The following is a 23,953-nucleotide window of genomic DNA, read 5'->3' as shown; positions in this document are numbered from 1 at the left end:
TCTCTACTACGCATACGCCAACCTCTCCTCGGACCACCCAGGCCTCAGATACTCCGCATCGAAGCCCATGTCGTATCCAGTGGTGTGCACATATTCCACATTCCAGTCCAGCTTGACCTCGACACCCTGCGCGCTCTGGCTCCACAACGTCACGGCGATGGTGTTGTCACCATCGTAGTCCAGGATTCCCGTCGGGACAGGGAATGTGATCTGATTGCCGATGTACGGGTTGAACCGACCATACTGGTACCCATTCACGAACAGCAGGGCCCGCACCTGGTTCGAGTGCGCCGCGTCGTCCGGCACGAACGTGCTCCTGCTGCTGCCGTTGCCCGGCGCCGAGAACTGGAACGAGATGGAGACGTCCAGCCCCTCGGGGACGGAGAGCGGTACCACGGTGCGGAAGACACGGATCCCCGCCGCCGGGACCGTGAGCGTCGTCGTCGTGCCGTTGCCGCTGCTCACAGCCCTCCAGTCGCTGTCGGGGTACTCGGGGAGGTGCATGCCCACGCGCTCGGCGTACAGGCCTCCCTCGTTGTACACGCTGCGGATCGGGTCGATGTTGTCCTCGCCGCCCGCCGGGCCCGCGATCTTCCACTCCGTGAAGCTGGCGTCTGCGCCGATGAGCGTTGCGTTCCAGATCCCCCGGGGTGTGATGGCGCCTGTTGTCTGGTCGTGGCCTGAGTTATCCATCACCACTACTAGAAAGTTGTCCTTGCTTTCCGCGGCGAGCGTCGCGTTGGCGAAGGAGAACTCCGTCGTTCCCGTAGCGGACGTGGAGGCGCCTAGGTACGAGCCGATGTACGCACCGTTCAGCCACGCCGAGTAACCGAAGGCCTTTCCGCCTGTGATGTTGAGGTAGACACCGCTCGGCGAGGAGGGCGTGTTTGGGAATGAGGCGCGGTAGATGGAGTTGCCGACGTGGACGTGGTACTCGTCCAGGAACAGCACCGGGTTGTTCGACGCGGGCTGCGACGGGTTGGAGGTGTTTTGGTGGTCCGCCGTGGTCCACACTTTGGGGGAGACGGTGTAGTTGGGCTGGATTTCAGGCAGGCTGTCGTGCCACTTCCAGGGCCCCAGAGAGGGGAGGGTGAAGGACCCCGGCCCCTGGACGGTTGCTGTGAGCATGTTTCCGTCTTTGGAGACGGTGGGGAGCTCGGCTCCGTTCCAGGTCACGGACTCCACGGATGGGGCGAAGATGGCCAGAGTGTTCTTGTCGCCGTCGATGTCTCCGACGAGCTCGAGTGTCTTGTCGGTGGTGATGGACGCTGAACGGACCAGATATGGACCCTGAACGAGAACTGATTACAGAAGTCAGTTATCCCTCTTCAAATTCAAATCGCAGGTGAGACTTCGCTGGGCGTCTGAACTTACCTGTGCTATTCACGGGGAGGGGGTCGTTGCCTAGGCTTGGAGCCCAGAATACGTACGCCGAGGGCCGGTCGAGGATCACAACCTGGGCACCGTCACCCAGAGTGACAACGGTCATTCCGCTGGTCTTGGACCAGTTGATAGCCACACTTGAGTTCCCAGGCACGATGGTGACCGCTGTTGAGGTCGTGTTCGCAGTGGCCTTTGCGAGGCTTGCAGAGGTCGCGCCCTCGATGACTACCTCGCCAGACTCGCCAGCTGGGACCCAGACGGCCAGCACTTCCTTGCCGTCTATGACGGAATAGGTCAGGACCTCGGCGGTCGAGTACAGCAGGTTCTTGCTACCGAAGCTGAAATCTGTAGGGAGAACCTTGGCCTGGTGGCCGTCGATGGCGATACTCCCGCCATACTGTGGGACGACCTTCGCTCCCTGGGAGGTGCTGACGTTCAGCTTGAAGGTCTCCAGCGTGGCCGAGGTTGAGTCGAGGTGCATTGTGACGTAGAACGCCGCGTCGTTGTCGGGGTTCCGCAGCTCAGCCGTAGTGATCGCCTTGTTCTCACTATAGGCCGTGCCGTTGCCAACCCTGTCCGTCTTGGCCAAGTCCTTCGTCACGCGGGTGAACATGGTCAGAAGCTTGGTCTCGTAGTACTTGCCGCCGATGGCGCGGTTCTCGGACACGGGGCTCGAGTAGTCGTAGCTGCTCGCCACGACGGGGGTTGCCAGCCAGCCCCAGTTGGTGCCGCCAAAGAGCATATACAGGCTGATGGCCGTGGCGCGCTGGTAGATCAAGTTGCGGTAGAACAGGTTGGCGAAGTCGACGCCGATGTCTGACGGACAGCCGCCCTCAGGACCGCCCCACGGGTTGTACGATCCACCTTGAAACTCTGGCATAAAGTTGGGTTGTGTTGGGGAGAACTTTTGGAAGTAGTCGTAATAGTCCACAACCTGGTACGCGACGTACTTGCCGTTCGTACCCGTGCACTCGGTGAGATCGCAGCTCCAGCAGGAAGGGTACGAGTCCAGGCCCACGACGTCAACGTTTCCGATCCCGTCGCTGTAGTCCTTGCTCCAGGAAAAGGTCCTCATGTTGGGGTCGTTGTGGGTCAGCGGGACGTCGATGCCGCTCGCGCGCGCAGAGTCCTCCAGGAGCTGCATGTACTCACCGGCGGCGGCGTTGGGCGTCTTGGCCGCCACGTTGGTCCACTGCTGGCCGAACTCGTTCTCGATCTGGAACAGGATCACGTTGCCGCCGTTGGTGATGAGGTGCGGCGCGATCAGGCTGGACATGTTGGTCCAGTACGGCGTCCACGCCGCCGTGTACCGCGGGTCGTTGTCCCGCAGCGCGCCGTACTCACCCGTCGTCACCCACAGCGGATACCCTCCCGCGTTGGTCTCGGCGTTCACGTAGGGCCCGGGCCGCACGATCATGTACATGCCCAGCTCCTTGGCCAGGTCCATGATGCGCGTGAAGTCGTGCGCGCCGGTCTCGAAGTCGAGGCTCCCGTCGGACGGGCTGTGGAACCCCCAGTGGCCGTAGATGCTGAAGGCGTTGAAGCCCGCCGCCCGAACCTTCTCGAGCAGGTCGCGCCACAGCTCCGGCACGGGGAACCGCCAGTAGTGGAACTCGCCCGAGAAGACGAACAGCCGCTGCCCATCCACGTGGAAGCTGTAGTGGTCCCATTCCACCAGCGTCGTCAGGCTGTTGTTGTGCAGGGGCCAGTCGGCCGCGTCGACGCCCTGGGCGTGCACTTGGCTGAGCCCGGCGGCCGCGAGGGCCCATGTCAGGGCCGCTGCCTTGCCGAACCACCGCATCTTCGTTGGAGCTCTTGGCGGCACAACCTCGCGATGGCTTGGGGTCGTGGTGGTGTGGGAGGCGGTGACCTTCTTCCACCGCGCCCCAACGGCCCGGCCAGCGGGCGTGAAGCGCGTATTTATATCATGCTCGCAGCAGACCGTACGACGTCATGAAATGGTGCCTGGCTGCCTGTCAAAAACGAGGGATTTGTCTTTAGCCGACCACCTGAGCGCGATGGGCGGCGTGAATTCTTCCATCCGAACCCTGCACGTTGGCTGACTACCGGGGGCAGCTGTCCCGAGACTGTGGAGAGCTCATGCCAGGTCCCCACGAGATTGCGGGGCCGCGCCAGCACGTTCTGAGTTTAAGTTTCCTGGGGTGCGCCGTGGCGGTGACATCGCCGCTGGGTTTCGGCGCAGGTCCTGGCCAGAGTTCTGCGGATGATCGTCCCGAATGGTACAGGGCGGCCGGGCCTTGTAAGATTGGCAGATTGCTTTTTTTGCTTAGACGCATGGTATATCTGTCGGCGATGGCAGATCTAGTCCTTGTCTCGAAGACTCAATACTTGGGCGTCGACATCGAACTTCTCGCTTGGTATCTGGTAAACACGGGTTGTGTCATTTTAGAAGCTTTTGCTTTCATGGTGAACATCATGCCGTAATTTTGACCGAGACACCACAGGCCTTTCCAAATGCTGCTCGAGGAATGCGGATTACTAAATAATCTCTTGGCAACGCCAGGAGAGTTGTGCCACCAGGGATCCAAAGTGGGAATAGTGCGGATAACACTTGCCGCCACCTTGATTACTGTGCATCTGACATGCATCAGCTTAACAATTTCGGCCTGACTGTTGTTGAGAAGATGAAAATTCACAAATTCACGTTCCAGGCCCGCTGTTCCCTTCGTGCTTCGAGTGCTGAGCCACGAAAGGGCGGTGATCCTCCAACCAAACAATGGAGGCCGCAGCTTCCGTTGTCGGCATCGCCTCGTTTGGATTGGGCCTCGCGAAGAGTCTACAGGCTTTTATCGACAGCGTGATCGAGGCTGAGGAGACCGTAATCCTCACCGTAGCAGACGTCAACTCTACTGCATCGACCCTAAAGGACCTCCAAGACTTCATTGACCAAGACAAGGCTGCCAGCAAGGAACAGCATCGCGCAACAGTCTTCAATACTACCAGTATCAAAGAGATCAGCGCTTGCGCTCTGCAGTGTCAGAAGATCTATGTCCAGATCATCATTCTCATTGAGAAGGCAAGCATGCATGTCGGCGAAGATGGGAGTAAAGACACCGGGCCCCAAGCTCCTGCCGCAGACGACCTGAACACGCCCGCGGCAAGGCTAGCGGTCTTTAGCAAGAATGTCACCAGGCTGGGTCGCAAAATGAGATGGCCTTGGCTTGAGCCGCGGATCAAACGATGTCAGGAACACCTCGGACGGCTAAAGGCAAGCTTAATGCTCAGGCTTCTCGTCGTCTCTATCGCCGAAAGCCGTGCCCGGTATGCGTAAGATACTAGGTGCCCCTCGTTTCGTGCTTCCACTGCTGACCGATAATTGATATCCCCAGTCCTTCAATTGCAAAAGTCTTTGGGACAAACGATGAGAACGAAATCAGAGACATATTCGAGACGCTCCGCAAGAGGATGACGGAGTTCCGGACGAAGAAGGATTCACCAAAGAATCCCCAGAGACATCCGTCCGGCTCAGATGGAAAAAGTGGCTCAGAAAGAGCCAGTGAAGGCTCAGATAGAGAGATAGTGGCGCAGCTGGTTCCACCCAGCAATGCTTCCGCTGTTTCCTTAGACTCGTCCGCTTCCTCGCACATCATTCCTGAGTCGTCCGCGTCATCATCCTTTTTGGGGTCCGACCGAGAATCCAGACCGCGCAGGTCGCGCACATCCCGCGCCGTGAGGGCTTTGCGGGCTTTTACAGTCTATGCTCGGAAGAGGACAGAGCGGAAGGCCGTCTTCAAGGAAGACTTGACAAGCGCCACTTTCGAGGCTTACCTTATTTACTCCTATCCAGCTGACAGCGCATCACCGCCGCTCACAAAGTTGCCATTCGGCCATCGCAGGCTCACCCGGGAGGTCAAGCGGGCTTTAAGAAAATACAACCCATGGGATGTATTGCTAGTTTTGAGTCCCCAACACCGAGTCCTTGTTGACAGAGTAGTCCAGCAAGTTCAGCTGGCTGCTAACGGCAGCATGAATGTCTGCTTGGTGGCCATTGATATCGATGGGAACAACGTTATCGATAGGTTTGATTTCACACCTGGTGAGCTCAGGCTTTTTTGGACAAGGATGGTCCTGTTTTTTCGTTATGAACCAGTGGACGTCATGAAGGGAAAGGCAGACACTGGGGCAGACGTGATCGGACCGCGCTCTCATTTTGCCGCTACAATGCGCAGGATTTCCCTTGGTAGTCAGCGAGCGAATAGGGAGCGTTTAGAAATACAGGCAAGATTGAAACGAGAACAAGAGGAAAAGATTAGGCAGGAAGCAAAGAGCAAAGCAGATAAAGAAGACATGGAGAAGGGCAAGGCAGAATTAGAAGAGGCGAGGGAAACCTTGGAGGCCGAGAAGATCCGGATAGAACAAGAAAGGAATGCTTTGGACAGCAGGAATCGGGCGCTTAAGCACGCTGAGGAAGCTGTCTTGAAAGGGATTGAAAAGGGGACTGCTGAGCAGGACCTGAAGAAGCTCTTCGAGGAAGAACGCAAAAAGACGACCGAGGAAGTACGGCCTGAGGAGGCAGCCAAGAAAGCAGCCGGGGACGACAAGGAGCCGATAAAATTCAAAGACGCAGTTGGCAGGAAGTTCAACTTCCCGTTCAATCTGATTTCGACCTGGCAGGTAAGCTTGAGGCGGCTAACATGACGTACCCGGACGAACTCGCCCTCATAATACCTGTGACTAATTTTGCGAATACCTAGGGAATCGAGGGCCTCATCAAACAAGCATTCATTAACGTGGATGTGATTGGTCCGCTCGTGTCGGAGGGACATTATGACCTGCTGGACTCTGAAGGACAGGTCATCCTTCCCGTGGTCTGGGACCGAACAATCAAGCCTGGCGCATCAGTGAGCATGCGCATGTGGGAAGATGTGCCCAGACCTCCACAGCCTTTCCCGCCATTTCCAGGAAGACCTATGCAAGGGGTGCCGCCACCGCCGGGTATGGCTCCTGAAATGGAAAGGATGTTTTCGCCCATGCCCCGGCCAGTATTCATCCCGCCGCCACCGCCGCCCCGGAGATCTGCCAGGAGGTCGGCCATGGTCGACATAGTGGAGGGCGGTAGGCCCAGGAAGGATAAGACTCGTCGTGCGAAGAAAACTTTGAGTTTCTTCAGTGGCCCGAAGCCAAGCAAAAAGGGTGGCAACGATAAGCATAAATATTCAAAACCCAAGATTGTGGGACCTCGTGATGATGACAACTCGGAGGAGGATCTTCAAAGAGGTCCAACCATAGACATTGACGAGATTCTAGATCTCGACACAGAGCTGGGTCTGGATGATTTGGAGGAAGTGGGGCAAATGGCTGCAAAGGATATTGATCAGCTTCTCAAAACCTGGACGAACATTGGAGGAGAAATGTAAGAGCCCCAAAGTGCCTTCTGTAGGTTTGCAGGCTTTTGTTTGCATAGTACAGCGATTACTTTTCTCCTAAGAAAATCTGCGCATGGGGGTCACAATCAAGCACATGTCCCTCTCCGTAAAGGCGGCAAGTCTGGAATCGACAAGTATAGGGCTTTCTGTCGGCACGGGATGCGGGAAGCCTACATGGTCACGGCAGATCAGGAATGGGAAGGAGGGCCAGGTCGAGTGACCATGAAGATGAACGAGTAGGTCAATGCATTGCGGTGTGGTTATCATACACATGAGGGTCATTATTCATGAAGAAGAGAATAGCTCTTGCTAGTGCAGTGGTCGTCAGAATTTGTCAACTGTTAAGTGACATGAGAGCATGGCATCCAGTCCATCACTTAAGACAGAGAAAAGCCCGAAAATAGAGGATCTGCCTTCATGCATAACAGAAGGAACTGGAGTCCTCGTGGATCAAGCGACATATTTCTTTCACCGGAGAAATCAGTAGTCAGGCCACAACGCTTAATGGCAAAATTCAGAAAGTGATGTGGAGCTTCCCCGGCGCCTCGAATGCGGTACAAAAGTAAGATCTGCACTACACAGTCAATCCAAGATTACGGTCGAAACGTAATTAACCAGATTTTTTTATTCGAGCATGTAATTAAGTATTTGAACGGGAGAGGCTGGAACTCTTGTAGCGACCATTACATGGATAGCAACGCCACACGACACTTATCTTTTGGCCAGACCGACGGTACCAAGGAGAGGAAGGTTGGGTGGGATAACTGACCGACAGGAGGATCAGCCAGCTGAGGGTCGGCGGGAAACAAAACCGAGCATCATCAAGCGTCTTTCAGGGGAATGCTGGCTGGCGTAAAACAGCTTGTGTAGGTTCAGGCCTCTAAATAAACGAGCCAGCCAATGGCATTCTGAAAACACAACGCAGTCTTCTACGAAACTGACCTTGAGTCGGCATTGTCACGCACATTACGCACACGAGATATCTCTATGCTAAGAAACGTGATTGTCTGCACCATTTGTCGAAGGACGTGATGCGAGCTTGAATTAGTCGAGTTGTCACCTGCACAGCAGCTCGGTAATCACGGGAGTGATGTTAGAAACCATGTGAATTGTCCACGTATAGTATCCTCAAACAACACTGTCAAACGAAACAAACCTAAACACAGCACGGAAAACCCCACCGCTTTCCACGGATAGATCCACCGTCTTTGGCGATACTGTGCAAACTGATAGAAGCGATTGGTCTCCGGTGAAACTCGGGCTGGGTTTACAATTATCTTGACCAGGACAAGAATATATGCAAGCTTTTCCGGCGTCTGGCTCTCAACGTCTGTCTCCTTAGGCCACATTTCTTCAAGCAAGATCCACGCTGGGAGCGGACATGCATGACATAAAACTCTGATCCATCCAATAGTTGACGGATCCTCGACATAGTTCACATTGTTTGGGACGTGTGTTTCGCGGTGGACCGTCACGAGTACTTACACGCAAGGGACGACGTAGCATTTTTCTTGGGTATATGGAGATGAAGCTGCAAGGCCTCTTCTGATCTCAGAGTTTCGCTATTTTGGTAGAACAGCATCACATGCATCGCCTCGAATGAGGCAGTGGTGATAAAGACGTTCTCTTGCTTACATCGCGACTATCCGATGAAGTGGTCTCCAAAGCTGTTTTAGCCAACTCGCCCGGAAGCTGCCCCAGGGGCCATTTAGATAAATAGAAGGCTCACGAACAACACTTGATGAGCAGTCTGAAAAGCTATCAACAGCTATAAAATATCATCCGATTGAAATAAACATACTTTTGGAGGTTCAGCTTCCGTGCAGATTTCTATCAGCATGCCCAACCAAGGTCGTCCCGATCCAAGCTGAAGATGCCCTTTCGGATGAAATGCATAAAGCATCTGCTATAGCCGGAGCTTGGATGAGAGGAGGAATGTTTCCCTAGATCAGACACAACTCAACATTCAGACTGACATGCATCATGCCTTTTCGAGACGATCTCCTACGACTTGAAGCTTAATCAAATGCCAGTCTTATCATTGACCACACCACTCGAAATCTTGTCATCATAGCAGTGGCGATTCCCTACTAATCTTGAGTTGGATAAGCCGCTAGACACCCAAGCGGTGGAGTCGTGAGGGAACTGCTGCGTGTCCAAGTGCGTCGGTTGGGATGACAGGCAAGGCTAAACTAACATGCGAGACATGCAGACTTGCCTTATTGTGGTAAATTGTGCACCATCGTGATCAAAATTACAACCATCGTCTAGGAGTGCGACCTTGTGTGTCGGCTGTAGATCCTTCAAGGCTCTGACACACGGAACTACTACCAATTGGTCTAGCTGTGCATGATCTCCAACAAGCCGTATCGCATCATCCAACACCAATCCCTGTAGAGCCTTACGACTCTGGTTCGGCAGGGACACGGACTCGACAGACTCCCACGGTCCCATGATTGCAACGGGAGCTACCGCACCGTCGTATACCGCAAACTCTGTTCCGTTCGACGCGACTGGTTGAGATAGAGTTCGTACGTGCGGTAGCTCATGTCCCCGTCGAGATGGGCTGAATCTGGTCGTTTGTGTGGGATGATCCACGCAGGAACAGCAATGACAGCTGCAGCACAGATCTGCCCGCACGTCACTTCTGACACTTGATGACAGGAAACACAGACAAAAGCAAACCGAGCCAAGCTGGAACGAGATACATCCTACACAGGAAACATCCCTCGGCATTCTGCACGCCATCATACATGCCCCGGTGCCGGCAGATCTGGACTTGCCCCACACGGCGACAAGGCCTTCTTCCAAGCCGGCATATTGACATGGTGTTGTGCCCCAGGCTGATTCTGTGGCTAAATGCATGGGGTGAGAGATAAAGGACACAACCATGTGAGATCGACGCCGGTTGAAGTACCACACATGTTTTCGCTCTGGGTCGCAAGATAAAACCGGAAGGGGGTAGCTTCGTTTGTGTGCCACTGTGATCGCGTTTCGACCAGAGACCGTGACGGTCCTGAACCACCAAGAAACCAAATTCGACGTCATGTCACAGAGCCATATATGCCTCCACATTCCCAACCTCGTGCCGCTGAGCCATACAGCCTGGACTGCTCTGGCCGGTGAAGGTCGTCCTCGCACGAGTCCTTACAAATCTAATATGCTATTGCATCGGTCCTGGCGACTGAGCTCATTAATACACTCCCCCAACGCAGCAGACCGAGACGGCAAACATGTCAGATAGGCCGCGTTTCTGCGAGAACCGCGATGGAATAATCTGTGATGGAGTCAATGGCTTCAAGAGCATCGTGCAAGGCTTCGGGCCCGACGGCGGCAAGACGAGTGCTCCTCCCACCGCTTCCGGCAGTGTTGCGCCCCAACCTACACCTCCGAGTGACGGCACGCCGCCGCCTCCGCCTCCTCCCCCGCCTGCTCTAGAAACTATCACGACTTCTTCTCCACCCGACATCGTCACGGTGTCTGTGACCCCTCCAGCAAGCACTGTCACCTCTGTGACCTCTGTGACCCCGCCGCCCTCGCCGCCCGAGTTGGTGTCGTCGTCGTCACAAGAGCCTATCGCGAGCATCCCTCCTCAACTGATCCTGCCAACACCCGCCGCCGCCTTGACAAGCACTTCATCTCGGGGGTCCTTCATAGAATCACTCCCAACCAGGACAGCGACCACTCTAAATCCAGTGAACAACCCTCTGCTTCCGAGCATATTTTCCAGCTCGGATTTTCAGTCGCCGGATGTCGGCCCTGTAACGACATTTCCTTCCCCGGCAACAGAGACGGTCATAGCGACTCCTTTGGTCTCACCAGGAGCTGCGTATGGAGCTATTGCGGACAGATCGACCACGTTTCCCGCCGCTCTAGTGGCCGGCGTGTCGGGTGGTGTGCTCGGATTCATTTTCATCTTCGCCCTTCTCTGGAGGTACTACCTCAGGAAACAATCCCAGCGGAGACACGCCCACAGTTTTGCCGATGAGAACGGAATCACTCATACTCGCAAAGATCGTCACGACCCTCCCTCTGATCGTATTGTGACCACCGAGATAGTACGGAGCGACTCACATCCCTCCAAGTCAGACCAAACCAGATTCTCGTGGGCTGCAACCGAGGTGTCCTTGGGAACCGGTCTGGAACCCCTGAGTCCGAAACCAGTAATACAGCAAACGGTGCACAGGATGAGTGTGCCAGTTCCCGTCGAAGCCAGCAGTTTCCGCAACAGTTCAAAAGAGGGGAGTATGCGCGGCTCCTTCTCGCGGCCTACATCTACAAATCAGCAGACAGTGCCACGAGATGCGTCTGCACCGCAAAGGGCGGAAGGCTCAAGCACGCATAGGTCATCGGCACGGCTGCAAGTACCTGGTACGGACCACCCCCAAAAGCAACAGGACCTTCCTTCTCAGACAGAGGAGACGGAGGAGGACGGTGAGCAGGACCTAGTGCAAGCGCCACTACAGAATAAGGGGGAGGGCACAGGACTCCAGAGACGACACACTCTGAGGACCTCGCCACTTCACCAGAACCCATTCAAGGACGCAGTCGAAGAAGAGTCGCCAACGGAGACTCCGGAGTCTTTGACTTTCGAGATTGTCAACGCAGACACGTCGCCCCCACGGAGCACAAGGGAGTCTGAATCTGGAGCGCGGGGGGAAGAACGCCATGAAAGTCCTCCATCTCCTTTACATGTCCTGGAGACTATCACTTTAACAGCTGAAGAACTGAAGAGGGCCTCAACTGCAAAGAGTATGTTCTCAACAGGGATGTGATGCGGGAAATGAATGCAGAGCCTGAAACGGTCTGTAGAGAAAGGTAGCACCAACAAGTCAGAACGGAAAATATCAAACTCCCAGTGTACATAAGTAGCGTTGCAATATACTACATATGTTCATAAGATCCATTGAACCTTGATATTCCTCGCACAAATGTACATATCCCTCGAAATGGCATCCACCCAGTGCTTCTCGAGAAACGCCGTTGCCTCGTTGACCTCCGCTCCGTGCTACTCAAAGAATACCATCTGAGCGGCTTCTTGCATTGTAGCCTCTGCAGTCGTGAGACCCGGTCGAAGCTGCTGTATGAAGTCGTCTCGGGGATGTGCGATAGGCCCACTCTTACGACGCGCCAAGACTACCGCGAGGCAATTCACCGTGTAGAGAACACCCCAACGAAGGTCTGGTTTGGTCCGCATCACCTCGTGTTCGTCTTCTTCCTCATCTTCGTCTTCATCTCCGTACTCATACTCAGGGTCCTCATCATGCAGCCCGTCATAGCTGACGACGAGGTACTATACCTCGCGCAGATTCGGCAGGTGTCTGAGGGCCTTGACGAGAGCGTCTGGCTCTGCCTTGTCTCCGGATTGAGGCGTGATTTTGATCCCGAGGCTCCTAATCTTCGGCGCCCAGGCTGCCGTGACCAGCCAGCTGACTCGAGGGTCGCGGATGTCGGTGTTGAAGAATATCAGGTCCCGGCCCCAGCTCACCAGGGTCTGGATGTTCCCATGAAGCCCCGAGCTGCCAAAGTAGAGGACTTCTGACCTCAGCCGCTTGCGGACGCGGTCCGCAGCCGCCGCGGCCTCCCGGTTGATGCGCATGTTCTTGAGCGCTGGCCAGGTGTGCCCTAATCCGCTCTTTGCCTTTTCCTTCTCGCGGTCTGAGCGAGATTGCAACTTCTCAACCAACGCCAAAGCTGACACTTGTTCGAGCCCGCCCGCCCTGATGTGTCGCTGGACGTGATCCAGGAAGTTTTCTTGTCGGTTAAATTGCTTAGGAGGCGAGCAGATTGGACAGACCAGAATTGGCTGGCCAGAGAAGCTGCTCATTGAGTAGTTCTCGGTTAGAAGTGTTTGGATGACTCTGGGTAAGTGGAATGAGCCAAAGGAGGCTTACTGTTGCTCTCCGGCATGCCGTTGCAAGTACTCGATAGGAGAGTAATACTTCCCTCTGCATTCTGGGAACGTGCATTTGAGCCCTCTGACTGGTCTTTCTGCCAGGAGAAAATGGACCTGAGGATGACCGCCAATGGATGCCAGGAAATGTTCTTCCCAGATGGCCCGGATTTCTGGTGCAATTCGGTTGAAGTAGGGAAATACCAAATTGCCTGGGCGGGGGTGCACCGAATCGGACTCAGACAGGCTCGAAGAAGGTAGACTACCCATATACGCGACCCTGTCCGGGAACCAGGCGAGTTGATCTCCATGATGGCCCATGTAAGATGCTGAATAGCTCATTTTTGGTGAAGCAATAGTGGAAGAACTAGTCGGAGAAAGTTGATCTGGAGATGAAAGAAGAAATGGGCCGCCACAGGAATGCCGATACGCACAATCTCTGATGCAAGTCCCACTTGGACTAGCCAGAGGATGCGGATAGAGGTTTCCAGAACAAGATAAATTACACGAGTGCTTTTATAGTCAGCTAAGGAGGGGCTTGTTGTCTGCCTAAAATACGTGTGTGCTTCTGCTCTCCCTTGGTTCCTTGGCCACTGCGCTGAGACAGTAACCAGCCACTCAGCGGTCCAGTGATAATCGCGAGAGACGGCAGGGTAGAAGCAAAGACGTTACGCAAAGAAAACAGGGAAATGCTCATCCGCAGCTCGTCTGAGGTAGCAAGCCTCAAGTGCAGTCATCTGAGCTGGGTCAAGTCATGCCGACCTAATAACTTAGCGACCAGCACATTATCATACATGCACCTGCCTACACACACCGTAGGAGGACTGGACTACCGGAGGTTCCCAGAAATACCTGCGTGCGGTACTCGCTTCTCGCTGACAGCCTGCCCAGGTGGTACCTTCCAGAGGAATCAGGGCCAGGGGGGCGATGCAGTCGGGGAAGGAGGGCGGCAGGGGGGTGAAGGAGGCTACGACGGTGCCAGCCAGCCTGGTGGGCCGCGGAAAGTTGCCTCATCAAGGCAACTTCATGCTCATCTACACCTTGTCCTCACCATGCATGTCCTCGTCGGTGCGCGCTCCCTATGGGCAACCACTGACACCAGCGATTTAAAGAATATCCGCCACACAGAGGTATACTGCTCGCTCAAGCTAAACAAATTCAATACAAACGACGATTAATGGTAGGTATTAATGGGAAAAGCAGTTTGGCTATCCTGCTCCGCCCCAGAAATTCTGTGGATCCTACTTTTGGTCGGTTACATTCGGTGAGGTCTTGGATGTATTTGGAAGACAGGGGACACCTCTTTATTACAGTATTTTGGTCCTCAAGCCAAATGGGCTCACAGTGTTTTCATCCCGGGTCAGTCTCCGCGCACGCTATGTGCCAGCCTCTTTCCAGTCTGCTTTGTTTGCCTCCTTCCTGTAAGCGCCTGGTCATTGAATTCACTAACCAGTTCCGAGGTAAGGATCACAATAGTCCTTGTGCCCTGTTATAGTCCCAGAATGGATCTATGTCGTTCACGTCCTCAGTGTCTCGGGGTGGCCTTGGAGGCGGCGGTTCACGAAAGAAGGTATTTGTCCAATACGGTGGGACAACTTGAAGGTGCGGTTGGGCTAGTGCAGTATCGATTCTTGCCTGTATATCTTGCAGCTCAGGGCGGTGGTCCTGTTTCGCCATGAGGCATCTCGCCACAAGTCTCCGCAGAGCGGGCGAGTACATGCCGCGCCACTGCGGAGCTGCTAGATCCGGGTCGCTGTTATCCAATAGTGACCACCCATATGTCCATCGCTCCTGATCCGGCGTTGGGTTCGGTGGCTCATCCGTTTTAAATCTTCCTGCATAGGGCGGGAAGTCAGGCTCCGCCAATGTCATGCAAACTTTGATCATCTGAGGCATGTGATGTCAGCCCAAAGGACAAGTCTACGAGTTCAAGGCATTAATCGGTGGAGCATACCATTCCCATGTGCCATACGTTGGACGCAGCGGTATACCTCGCTGGGCCCGCCGTGAATGGTGGAGGCGGGAGCCAGGGCTGCATCCACTGGGGCTGCCACGGCCAGATTGTATTAACATCGTCAGAAGGGTCTTCATGGCGAGGTATGAAATCCCAATCATGACCAAATTGTTCCTAGGAAGCCATCTCACTATTAGCAACGACGCCCTGGAAGAAGTGCGGTCTCGGTGTCTCGCCCCACCGGAAGTGAGTTCATCCTTTTGCCCCGGTGTCTCTGCTGCCATCTTGCGATTCGGCTCCTCATTTCTTGAAGCGTGTCTGGCGGCCTGCCTGGCCAGGCCGCATTCCCGAGGGCAGGATCGCGTGACGGCCTGAACACCGACTCTTCGTTCTCGGCGTGCCCAAAGTCCCCAACCTGAGTCATCATCTTTTGTTAGGATTATCTAGACATCCCTGCGGTCCGCACTGGCGGCTAGAAGGGCTGGAGGAGGGGCTTGCCTGCAGACGTGGAATTTGTTGGTGGCCCGGATTGAGAGGCGGTTGCAGATTCGGTGGATCGAAGCCATAAACAAAAACTGAAAGAGAATTAGCTGATGACGCGTGCAATAGGTTACCCGCTAGAGGGAATGATATATCAGCACGAGGCGGTAGGAGTACCATTCGTTGCATCCTATAACATGACAGGTTAGCTTTGTCTAGAAACCCTAGTCGGAATGCTGAGTGAAGACCATATAAGAGAAGATAGAGTCTCAGTTCTGGTAGAAGAGAAAGTAATGTATCTGTCGTGGTGAACATTGACCGAAAGGATGGCTTACAAGATCCATGTGTGCTATGCCCTCAAATCCTGAATTCCCCGCGAGGGTGGCCCAGGTAACTACTTCAGGAAGGTAACCTGTCCCTGCCGTGACTGCAGTAAGCGGTCCAACGGGCGGGAAAAGGACGGTGCTTTGTAACGGCGGCTCTTGCATCGCAATGCAAGCCTTCACAAGGCAGTCGAAGAAACGCCAGATGATGGCCTCTGGGAGATATCTCTCCGTTCTTCTCCCACCCGGGTTCTGGGCTGGCGTGTCCCGGGCTGCCCTCCGGAGGTGACCCTCCAAGTTGCCAAGCTTGCAGTATTCCATCAGGAAGTAGCTGGAGCCCTCGGGCCCGTCGATTAGATTGGCCATACGTGCCACCTGCTCTGCCGCCCGAGCAGACCTCCTGGTACCAGTGTTTCTCCTGGGATGGCGTGCCGTATAGAAGCGGTGTACAATGTGCGGTGCACGTCCAAGTTGCTGCCGGGCAACTCGTGCATCAGCGTGCGAGGCTCAGTGTGCGAGGCTGAGCTTGCACCAGGTGGAATCTACTTACAGTTATGATATGTTTCTCCTTGTCGTCGTTCGCTGGCACTGGCTGACCATCGACACGCGTCCATTTTGAGCTCATCTTCATGACCACCAGGTGCTCCTGGCCAGGACCAGGCGAATATCTCCAAAGCGACGCAATACCGTCGCATCCCCATCCAAGACATTTTACGTAGCGGAAGCATGACCGCATCCTCGCGTAGGCCCTCGTGTGCTCTTGCCTCATCATGGATATAGCCTCAGGCGCCAATTCAGGCCCTCTTGGAGGACGAGGCAAGGTTCTGAGGGGTTGACGATTAGGCCAAGCCAGTGCGCGCAGCCGTCGCCTGTGGTACCTGGTGAAATAATCAAGGTCAAGTCCAGTTTGTGGATTTGGTCGCGGGCCTGGCGGCCCAAGGCATTGTGTTCGAGCTCTCATATCATTCCAGCGATCAGTCAAAACCGGATCTCCCGCCTGTCTACCATCAATAATGTCCTGAGCCGACAGTAGGAAACCTGGTAAACCGTTCCTGTACCGGTGAAACTTGTGCGAGCAATAGCCCTGCTCGTCCTCAAGCTCGATTTTCAGGTCTTGCAGTGTCGGAGGATTAGCACCCGCCATTTTGTAGACTATATTGAAGCCGCACCAGACGTAATACCACCTCTTGACGCGTCAGCAAGAGCCAAATGCCGAATACACGTTCCTGTGGGCATAAATATCAAAATTAATGCCTGGAGTAGTAGGGTGCGTGGCTGACTGACAAAGAGACAGCGTGAGCGTGTTCCGTTTCCGGTCCACCCGAACCCTTTCTGTGTATTTATTGTGCACTACACGCAACCACACGTGTGGATGGATATAAGAGACTCTCAACGAGGCCATTAAAGCGGATTGAATGTATCAGTAATACATGTGCGTACGAGGTTGTCTCCTACATTCAAATTTTGGGTAAAGCGTGCTATCATGCAGCTATTCAGGTGGTTCCCAGAGGTCAATTGATACTTGGAAATGATCTCGACTACCCGGTGAATCCGGGCATGATAATGAGGCTGACTCTTTTCCAATTTGAACTGCGATCCGGCAAGTAACAAAACCTCCAAGTTGGTGGTGCCCCAGCCAACTAAGAAGAATTTTGCTCGCCTTGTGTGCCCGCAGGCACCTGCATCTGCATCGATGATGATTCTAAGCCAACCAGTGGCAAAAAGTACCGCCAAGATTTTCAAGCTGTCTTAGCTGCGCCAAGGTTGAAATAGGCACTGCGACTGAGTAGGGCTCCCAGGAAGATATCTGGAGATGCATCTGGGTGGTTGATGAGGTACGGTCCTGTCCTGTAGGTCAGAAGCCATTGCGTGAAGTCAGCACCGGATGGTTCCTCCTTTGGGCCCAACCTCGGAATCTGAGTCTGTCTTTCGTTACTAATGCTGGCTTGGCGTATCCGCAGCATGTGGAGTAGTGGAGTTGGTCAGCAAGCGGCGCGGCGCACCTCCACACTCGCCCCATCATCAATGACGTTGCAGGATTCCAGTCAGGTACGGTTGGTTTGCGTTAGAGGCCAAGAGAATGGCTGCATGTTGTCCCCCTCGCTTCTGTGCTGGTGAAAAGCTTAACGGAGCTTAATCTGAGATGGGCCGTTCTTGGCTGCCTAATTGCCGTCTTGGCCTTTTTTTTTTTTTTTTTTTGGTGATTAATGATTGACTAAATGACTGCTGCTGCACAACGTTAAATCAACCATCAACATCAAGGCCAGGGTCCTACCAGTTTTTATCCATCTTTAATCCAGCACTACGCTCTAATTAAATCATTGCAACGAAGCATTTCATGGTGGCGAGTGGGGTTGAACTTTTAGCAGGCTCCAGAGTAGGACAAATACCGTACCTTGCCAGCAAAATGTGGCTGTCGTATACTTGCGCCCGACCAGGATGGACAGCCTGAGCAGACAGGTCCATCGCGGTCAGCAGCACGCGCGGTCCATGAACCACGAATTACTGTACGTCTGCTGCTCTCTCAACAGAACAGTTAAGAGATTGATGTTTTGAGATCGCCTCGCATAAGCGTAAAACATGCGTAGAAACAGACACCTTCTAACCCTCACATATTTCCGCATCCTGCTCAGCCCGATGTTTTTCTTGACGAAACCATTGAATTATCGATTGAGACTGATCGACCTCACCAGGGCGTCCTCGCAGCGTCACATTGTCTCCTGCAGCACGTCGTATGAGTTGCGAAGTCCCGAGGCCTGCCCGACCAGCCTGCCCTGTCAATTTTCCTCATCCCCTGTCCACACAAAGGGGTCCCTCCTGCCTCTCCCACACTTCAGCCACACCCCAGATCGCTGCTAGCCCACTACCGCCCGACGTTCAAACACGGCCACAGACTTCTGAGTGCTCTTGGAGGGGGGGGCACATCGTCAACCCTGGGCAGACCTTTAATTTATCTCGTGTACAACAGTCGTCTAGTCCGCGATGCGTGGCATCACCACTCGATGCGATAGGATGTGATGCCCAGTGGCAAACGGGCAACAGCAGCAGCAATGGGCGCATTGCATCCTCAAGTTGAAGAATTGTCGGACTGTGTCATGGCCCCTTCGTGTCTCCTGTCTACTCCTGTGTCCCATCGTGTGTCGACCATACTGATCCTGTCTGACTGTGGAACAATGGCGGAACTGCTCCCCCCCCCCCAGCAGATGCCCACACGGCCATGCCATGCCATGCATGCCATGCCGTCGGTGCGAGCGGAGTGGGAGTGCAGTGCCGTATGCTCATCTACTGGCACCCCATACGTCCCGACGACGTCCTGCACTCGATGAGGCAAACTGCCCGTCCGGGATACTTTACCGTACTGATGGGTCCCGCTTGCTGCCCGGCCCTCCCATGCAATCCACTTCCACATCCCAGCCTCGTCATGGTCAAGATGCACGGCCATTTGCTCTCTGGGAGGACGGAGCTGGCCTCCAACCATCAGAGAGGCAGAAGCGCCTGGAAGATGTAGCAAGCCAGTGAAGTGTCGCCGCCGACCAAGTCAAAGACATCTATCCATGTCTGCCTTTGCAAGAAGGCCTGATGGCCATTTCCACAAAGCGCCTGGGCACGTACGTCGCACAGAGCATATACCGCCTAGACCGAACCGTCTCTGTGCAGAAGCTGAAGGCGGCGTGGGGGAAGCTGGCGCAGATGACACCCATCCTGCGCACCCGGACCATGTTGAAGTACCTACGGTATATAAGGCTTGATCCGGCTGATGGATTAAGCATTCGCTTTTTCCACAGTTATGGGCCCTTGGTTTATTTATATAGCGCAATTAACCGCTATATTTCCCTAAGCTATATTAAATTAAGCGCCTTAAGTTAAGCCCCTTATATTTAAGTTTTATAAAGATTTTAAGTTTAAAAGCTAAAAAGTTTATAAGTTTAAAAACCACTTATTATTTAAATAATACTGCTTATATAAGTATATTTAAGGTATATAACTTAGGTAAAGCATTTTATATATATAGGGGTTATCATGGCATTATACACTTTACTTAGTAAGTACCACCTTGCAAACTGGGGGGTGTAGTAAAGTACCTACGGTATATAAAGCTTGATTTAGTTGATGGATTAAGCGTTTACTTTTTCTATATGTTGAAGTACTTACGGTATATAAGGCTTGATTTGGCTAATAGATTAAGCATTTGCTTTTTTTATAATTATAGGCCCTTAGTTTATTTATATAGCGTAATTAATTACTATATTCCCTTAAGTTATATTAAATTAAATACCTTAAATTAAGCCCTTTATATTTAAATTTTATAAAGATTTTAAATTTAAAAGCTAAAAAGTTTATAAATTTAAGAATTACTTATTATTTAAAGAGCATTGCTTATATAAATACATTTAGGGTATATAACCTAGGCAAAGCGTTTTACATATACAGGAGCTACCATGGCATATACTTTACTCAGTGGGTACCACCTTGCGAACTGGGGGGTGTGTTGAAGTACCTACGGTATAAGGCTTGATCCGGCTGACGGATTAAGCGTTCGCTTTTTCCACAGACCACTGAGCCCGGGACTCAGCACGGTTCCATACAGATTGTGGTCCGCGAGCAGATCCCCTGGCAAGATGGCACCTCTCTAGAAACATACCTCGCCACAGACAGAGAACAGCCTCTATTGTACGGATGCCCCCTGGCTCGGCACCCCATCATTGCTCAGGGCGGGAGAAACGAGCAGGCGCAGGAGCGTTTCTTTGTTTGGACTACACACCACAGCATGTACGACGGGTGGAGCCTCACTAAGATGCTGGAGAGTTTGACGCAGCTGTACCTCTCTCTGGACAGCGAGGACCACCCACACACAACGCCAGGCTTCGGCCTGGCGGCGATATCCACCGTCCCCCTCATCCGGTTCCTCGCATTTGTCATGGGCACAAGTACGGTTAAGCAGCCAAAGCCTTCTGGAGCAACCATGTCGACCATCCTGCGCGCGGCGCGGGCCATCGTGGTGGCTCAGTACAGCGGTGTGGACGACCGCTTGCTGCTGGTCGCACTTTCAGGCCGGAGCGCGCCCGTGGCGGGCGTCATGGAGCTGGTGGCGCCCACGATAACCACCGTGCCGGTACATGTGCGTGTTGACCGGGTCCAGACAGCCCAGGCCTGCTTGGCCACGGTCCAGGAGCAGGCAGCTGACATGATTCCGTTCGAACACACGGGCGTCCAAAACATCTGGCGGCTGGTGCCGCGGCTGGGCGCCAGGGTAGATCCGGGGCTCATATTCATGGTTCAGACGCGGATCCAAGAGGAAGGGGCGGCAGCTGAGAAGATGGTCCCAGGCGTGAGCGAGCTGCGAGAGGGCAATGAAGCGTCGAGCCGCTCAAAAATTTCGATGATTACCCACTCAGTGTGCAGTGCACGACGAGCGAGGATGGCCGGAGGCTTGAGATTGAGGCCCGTTTCGACGACAAGGTCATCCCCCATGAGCAGATGACGAGAATCCTGTGCCACTTTGAGCATGTGTTTTCAAATTTGACCCTGGAGGATGGCACCACCCTTCTTGGGGACACCAAGAGGCCGAGCGAGCACGACATGCAGCAAATACGTGCGTGGGACAGCGTTTCGATATCAGACCTCACGAATGGCGGGCAAGCTGATGAGCCGCATAAGCTAGTGCACGAAACGGTCTTCACTTCCAGCCCTGAATCAGATGCGGTCTGCTCCTGGGATGGCAACTTCACCTATGCCCAACTGGACCACTACGCCACCATGATCGCACGTCATCTCTCGGATCTTGGCGTCGGTCCAGAGGTTGTGGTCGCGCTGTATCGGGAGACATCGAAGTGGACCGTGGCGGCCATGCTGGCTATCCTCAAGGCCGGTGGAACAATTCTGCCACCGGAGGCACACTGCTCGAGAAAAAGCGCATTTGACATCATGCGCGCCCTTGACGTGGGCCTGCTCGTGGCAGATAAGAAACATGCGAGCAGACTCGGCGCGTTCGCCCTCAACACAATTACCATTGGGGAAAACCTCCTCGTGGGTCTCCCCTCATCTACAAGGCATGGGAATGTTTGTGGAGGCAGACAATCATCCGGCGCGGTCCCAAGCAACGTAGCATTTGCCTTCTCGGTACTAAGTAGCAGGGGACAGGGTGGTTGTCCCACTCGAGCACGCGGATGTCTGCGCAAGCATACAGAGGTTCGAAAGAGCATTTGGGATACAGGCGCAGACACGTGCGCTTCATTGCAGCGACCTTTGCACTCAAGAGGCCACGCTCCACACCTTTGCAACTCTCTCCTGTGGGGCGTGTGTCTGCCTGGCACGCTCAGCGGGTCCAGGGTGCCCAGAAGACCTCGGAAGCACCATCCGAAACGTGGGCGTGAACTTGGTTGCTATAGCACCGACGAAGCTGACGAGCGAGCTCCGTCCAGGGGATGTCCCGGGTGTCGACAAGCTGGTCATGGTCGGAGAAACAACTGCGTCAGCCGTTGTAGAAGCGTGGGCTGAACACTCTGCCATTTTCAGTACGTATCATCCCCTTCATGGGGCCGTCCTTGCAGTGTGTGCTGGCCCACTGGTCCCCAAGGAGCGGCCCTCCTTCGTCGGCTTCCCGGAAACTCTTTGAAATTGCATACCGGTTGTCTTAGGTGCTTGAGTTTGTCCCATTGGCGCACTGGGTAAGCTTTTCGTTGTAAAGGCTGTGCTGCTGAGGGGTGTTATCGATGTTATGGGTATGATTTTGGATGTAAATACCTCGGTGAGGCTAAATTTCGCCTCATTGACGTTGTATCTATGACCTTTTGGTGTATATCAGTATCTGGTCAGCCTAGGTGCAATGCTCCTTTCAGGCTGCTTGGGTTCCCTCCCAGCATTGTATGCAGGCCTATCCCTGCAACACTGCACACACAAGGGTTGACAGTCTGTAAAAAAGCTTGTCTGGCCTGCAGGTCGCGTGGCTTGGCAGGCACTTGGACAGTTCTGGTGCTTACCTCGGAATCCTACAGGATCCTGCATGGCTGTACCACACTTCCGAGCCGCACTCTGGGCCAGAGAGGCTTGGGGAATGAGTATACCTGCCGATATAGTAAGCACTATGTGACAGCAACGATATTCCATTAAAACCAAGAGGAGCCCATGGATGGGGATCTGTCATAATTCCAGGCGAATGGGTTTCCAACAATCACGGAGAATCGGACAAGATTACAACTGATCCCAGATCTCCCAAGATATCCGCCGCTCATCCGAAAATCATGGTCCAGCAAACCCATTGGGCCGAACGTAATGGCGCTCGTCAGGCGTATACGGCCATGCCTGGCCTGTACAGGGGCAAGCGGCAATTCATACTGTTTCCCTACGGACCAAAGCCAAGCGACTTTGATAGACACGGCCAGTACCTTTGGTTCTATGGCGGCTGGTATATCATTTGGCTCAGTACCGTCGTCGCCGCAGTCCTCATCATCCTCGATCTGGTCCTCTACGTTCATCCGGAAAAGCAGCCCGACATGAGGTGCCTGGCGCTGAGTGTGGTACCGGTGAGTCAACGCCCAAGAGCCGTCAATGCTTCTCGCAAAATGGGCGGCATTGGGTTTTTTCAAGGACTGACTCATGTGACCCGAAATTAGAGTGCCACAATTCTCATTTGGATGACGATCGACGGAACCCTGCGGAAGAAAACCTGGCCAAAAGGGAGACTCGGCGTCGAAGGAGTCGTGGTCGTCGGCACGACCGTATGCCTCGCCCTGCTCGGAGTATCGGCTGGCGTCAAAGCTGGCCAGGGCGATTCGTTCGTCCCCTGGTATGCCGGTTTATCTGGGGTCTTGGGCGCCTTGTTGTAAGTCAAATCCGTCGAGAATGCCTCCAGCGTTTTCGTCGTCAGTGTGCTAAATGTGGGCCCCTGAGCAGACTGCTGCGGCTCCTGAGGCTTTGCGAGCTTTACTACGCGCTTCGTCACCCTGAGTGATGAAGAAGTTAACAAGAACAGCTGCGAAAAAAAGAGACGCATCGTATACATTAATGATGCGGATCTGAATTATGATTGACGACTTGCAAACGGTGATTCGGATCACAATCGGTGCGACTGCTTTGAGTATGAAGACATAATGATACGGATACCCCTATACACATAGTACACGCTTTTGGTCTGGTAATTTCATACCTATGTGCCTAGTTAGTCTTTAAAACTTCGCCATCTCGTCTCGGTGCAAATTCTGGGGATGACTGCGTGGGCCCAGTCCTCGAACCATTGGGCGATCAAGTCCAACAGATAGACCTGCTTACATGAATGAAGCTTTTGCCCGAGCGGGAGATCCTGTACAAGTGAGGCAATTATCTTCGTATTTTTGAATTAGCATCCAAGTGCTGTATACTCATCCACTTTGCTTTGGTGATGCTGTTTAAGAACTCCAAGTAACTGCCCTGCTAGTCTCGGTTGCTTTGTAACAAGTGGGGACGAGAACGTTGAGGTCGCACAGCAGCTTACCTGCATCAAAGGCCCCTGAGATTTTGCGAAGTTACACAAACAACTGGCATTGCTAACTACGCG

General features: G+C 53.8%; 6 protein-coding genes across 6 annotated transcripts; 3 read left to right on the top strand and 3 right to left on the bottom strand.

Moving 5' to 3' along the window:
* Positions 1-6: 6 nt before the first annotated feature.
* Positions 7-3,184, bottom strand: INS49_009463 (uncharacterized protein; the record flags this gene model as incomplete). The annotated part of the gene is made up of 2 exons (XM_043170194.1): positions 7-1,301; positions 1,375-3,184. The coding sequence occupies 2 exons, from the start codon at positions 3,182-3,184 to the stop codon at positions 7-9; spliced, it is 3,105 nt and encodes a 1,034-aa protein (XP_043024759.1).
* A 936-nt stretch (positions 3,185-4,120) lies between these two features.
* Positions 4,121-6,761, top strand: INS49_009462 (uncharacterized protein; the record flags this gene model as incomplete). The annotated part of the gene is made up of 5 exons (XM_043170193.1): positions 4,121-4,665; positions 4,734-4,882; positions 5,099-5,253; positions 5,662-6,018; positions 6,099-6,761. The coding sequence occupies 5 exons, from the start codon at positions 4,121-4,123 to the stop codon at positions 6,759-6,761; spliced, it is 1,869 nt and encodes a 622-aa protein (XP_043024758.1).
* Positions 6,762-10,003: 3,242 nt separating this feature from the next.
* Positions 10,004-11,545, top strand: INS49_009461 (uncharacterized protein; the record flags this gene model as incomplete). The annotated part of the gene is made up of 1 exon (XM_043170192.1): positions 10,004-11,545. One exon carries the CDS (start codon positions 10,004-10,006, stop codon positions 11,543-11,545), a length of 1,542 nt encoding a protein of 513 aa, XP_043024757.1.
* A 518-nt stretch (positions 11,546-12,063) lies between these two features.
* On the bottom strand, positions 12,064-12,680 carry INS49_009460 (uncharacterized protein; the record flags this gene model as incomplete). Its single annotated transcript, XM_043170191.1, has 2 exons — positions 12,064-12,524; positions 12,665-12,680. The coding sequence occupies 2 exons, from the start codon at positions 12,678-12,680 to the stop codon at positions 12,064-12,066; spliced, it is 477 nt and encodes a 158-aa protein (XP_043024756.1).
* A 1,450-nt stretch (positions 12,681-14,130) lies between these two features.
* Positions 14,131-16,189, bottom strand: INS49_009459 (uncharacterized protein; the record flags this gene model as incomplete). The annotated part of the gene is made up of 4 exons (XM_043170190.1): positions 14,131-14,550; positions 14,618-14,791; positions 15,433-15,894; positions 15,971-16,189. The coding sequence occupies 4 exons, from the start codon at positions 16,187-16,189 to the stop codon at positions 14,131-14,133; spliced, it is 1,275 nt and encodes a 424-aa protein (XP_043024755.1).
* A 3,670-nt stretch (positions 16,190-19,859) lies between these two features.
* On the top strand, positions 19,860-23,371 carry INS49_009458 (uncharacterized protein; the record flags this gene model as incomplete). The annotated part of the gene is made up of 6 exons (XM_043170189.1): positions 19,860-19,904; positions 19,973-20,749; positions 20,824-21,447; positions 22,638-22,943; positions 23,034-23,242; positions 23,314-23,371. The coding sequence occupies 6 exons, from the start codon at positions 19,860-19,862 to the stop codon at positions 23,369-23,371; spliced, it is 2,019 nt and encodes a 672-aa protein (XP_043024754.1).
* Between the last annotated feature and the right edge of the window lie 582 nt (positions 23,372-23,953).

The sequence above is a fragment of the Diaporthe citri genome, assembly GCF_014595645.1.
Source record: "Diaporthe citri strain NFHF-8-4 chromosome Unknown scaffold_4, whole genome shotgun sequence".
Taxonomy (NCBI): domain Eukaryota; kingdom Fungi; phylum Ascomycota; class Sordariomycetes; order Diaporthales; family Diaporthaceae; genus Diaporthe; species Diaporthe citri.
The sequence above is the reverse complement of the archived record's forward strand: the minus strand, read 5'-3'. Positions and strand labels throughout refer to the sequence as shown.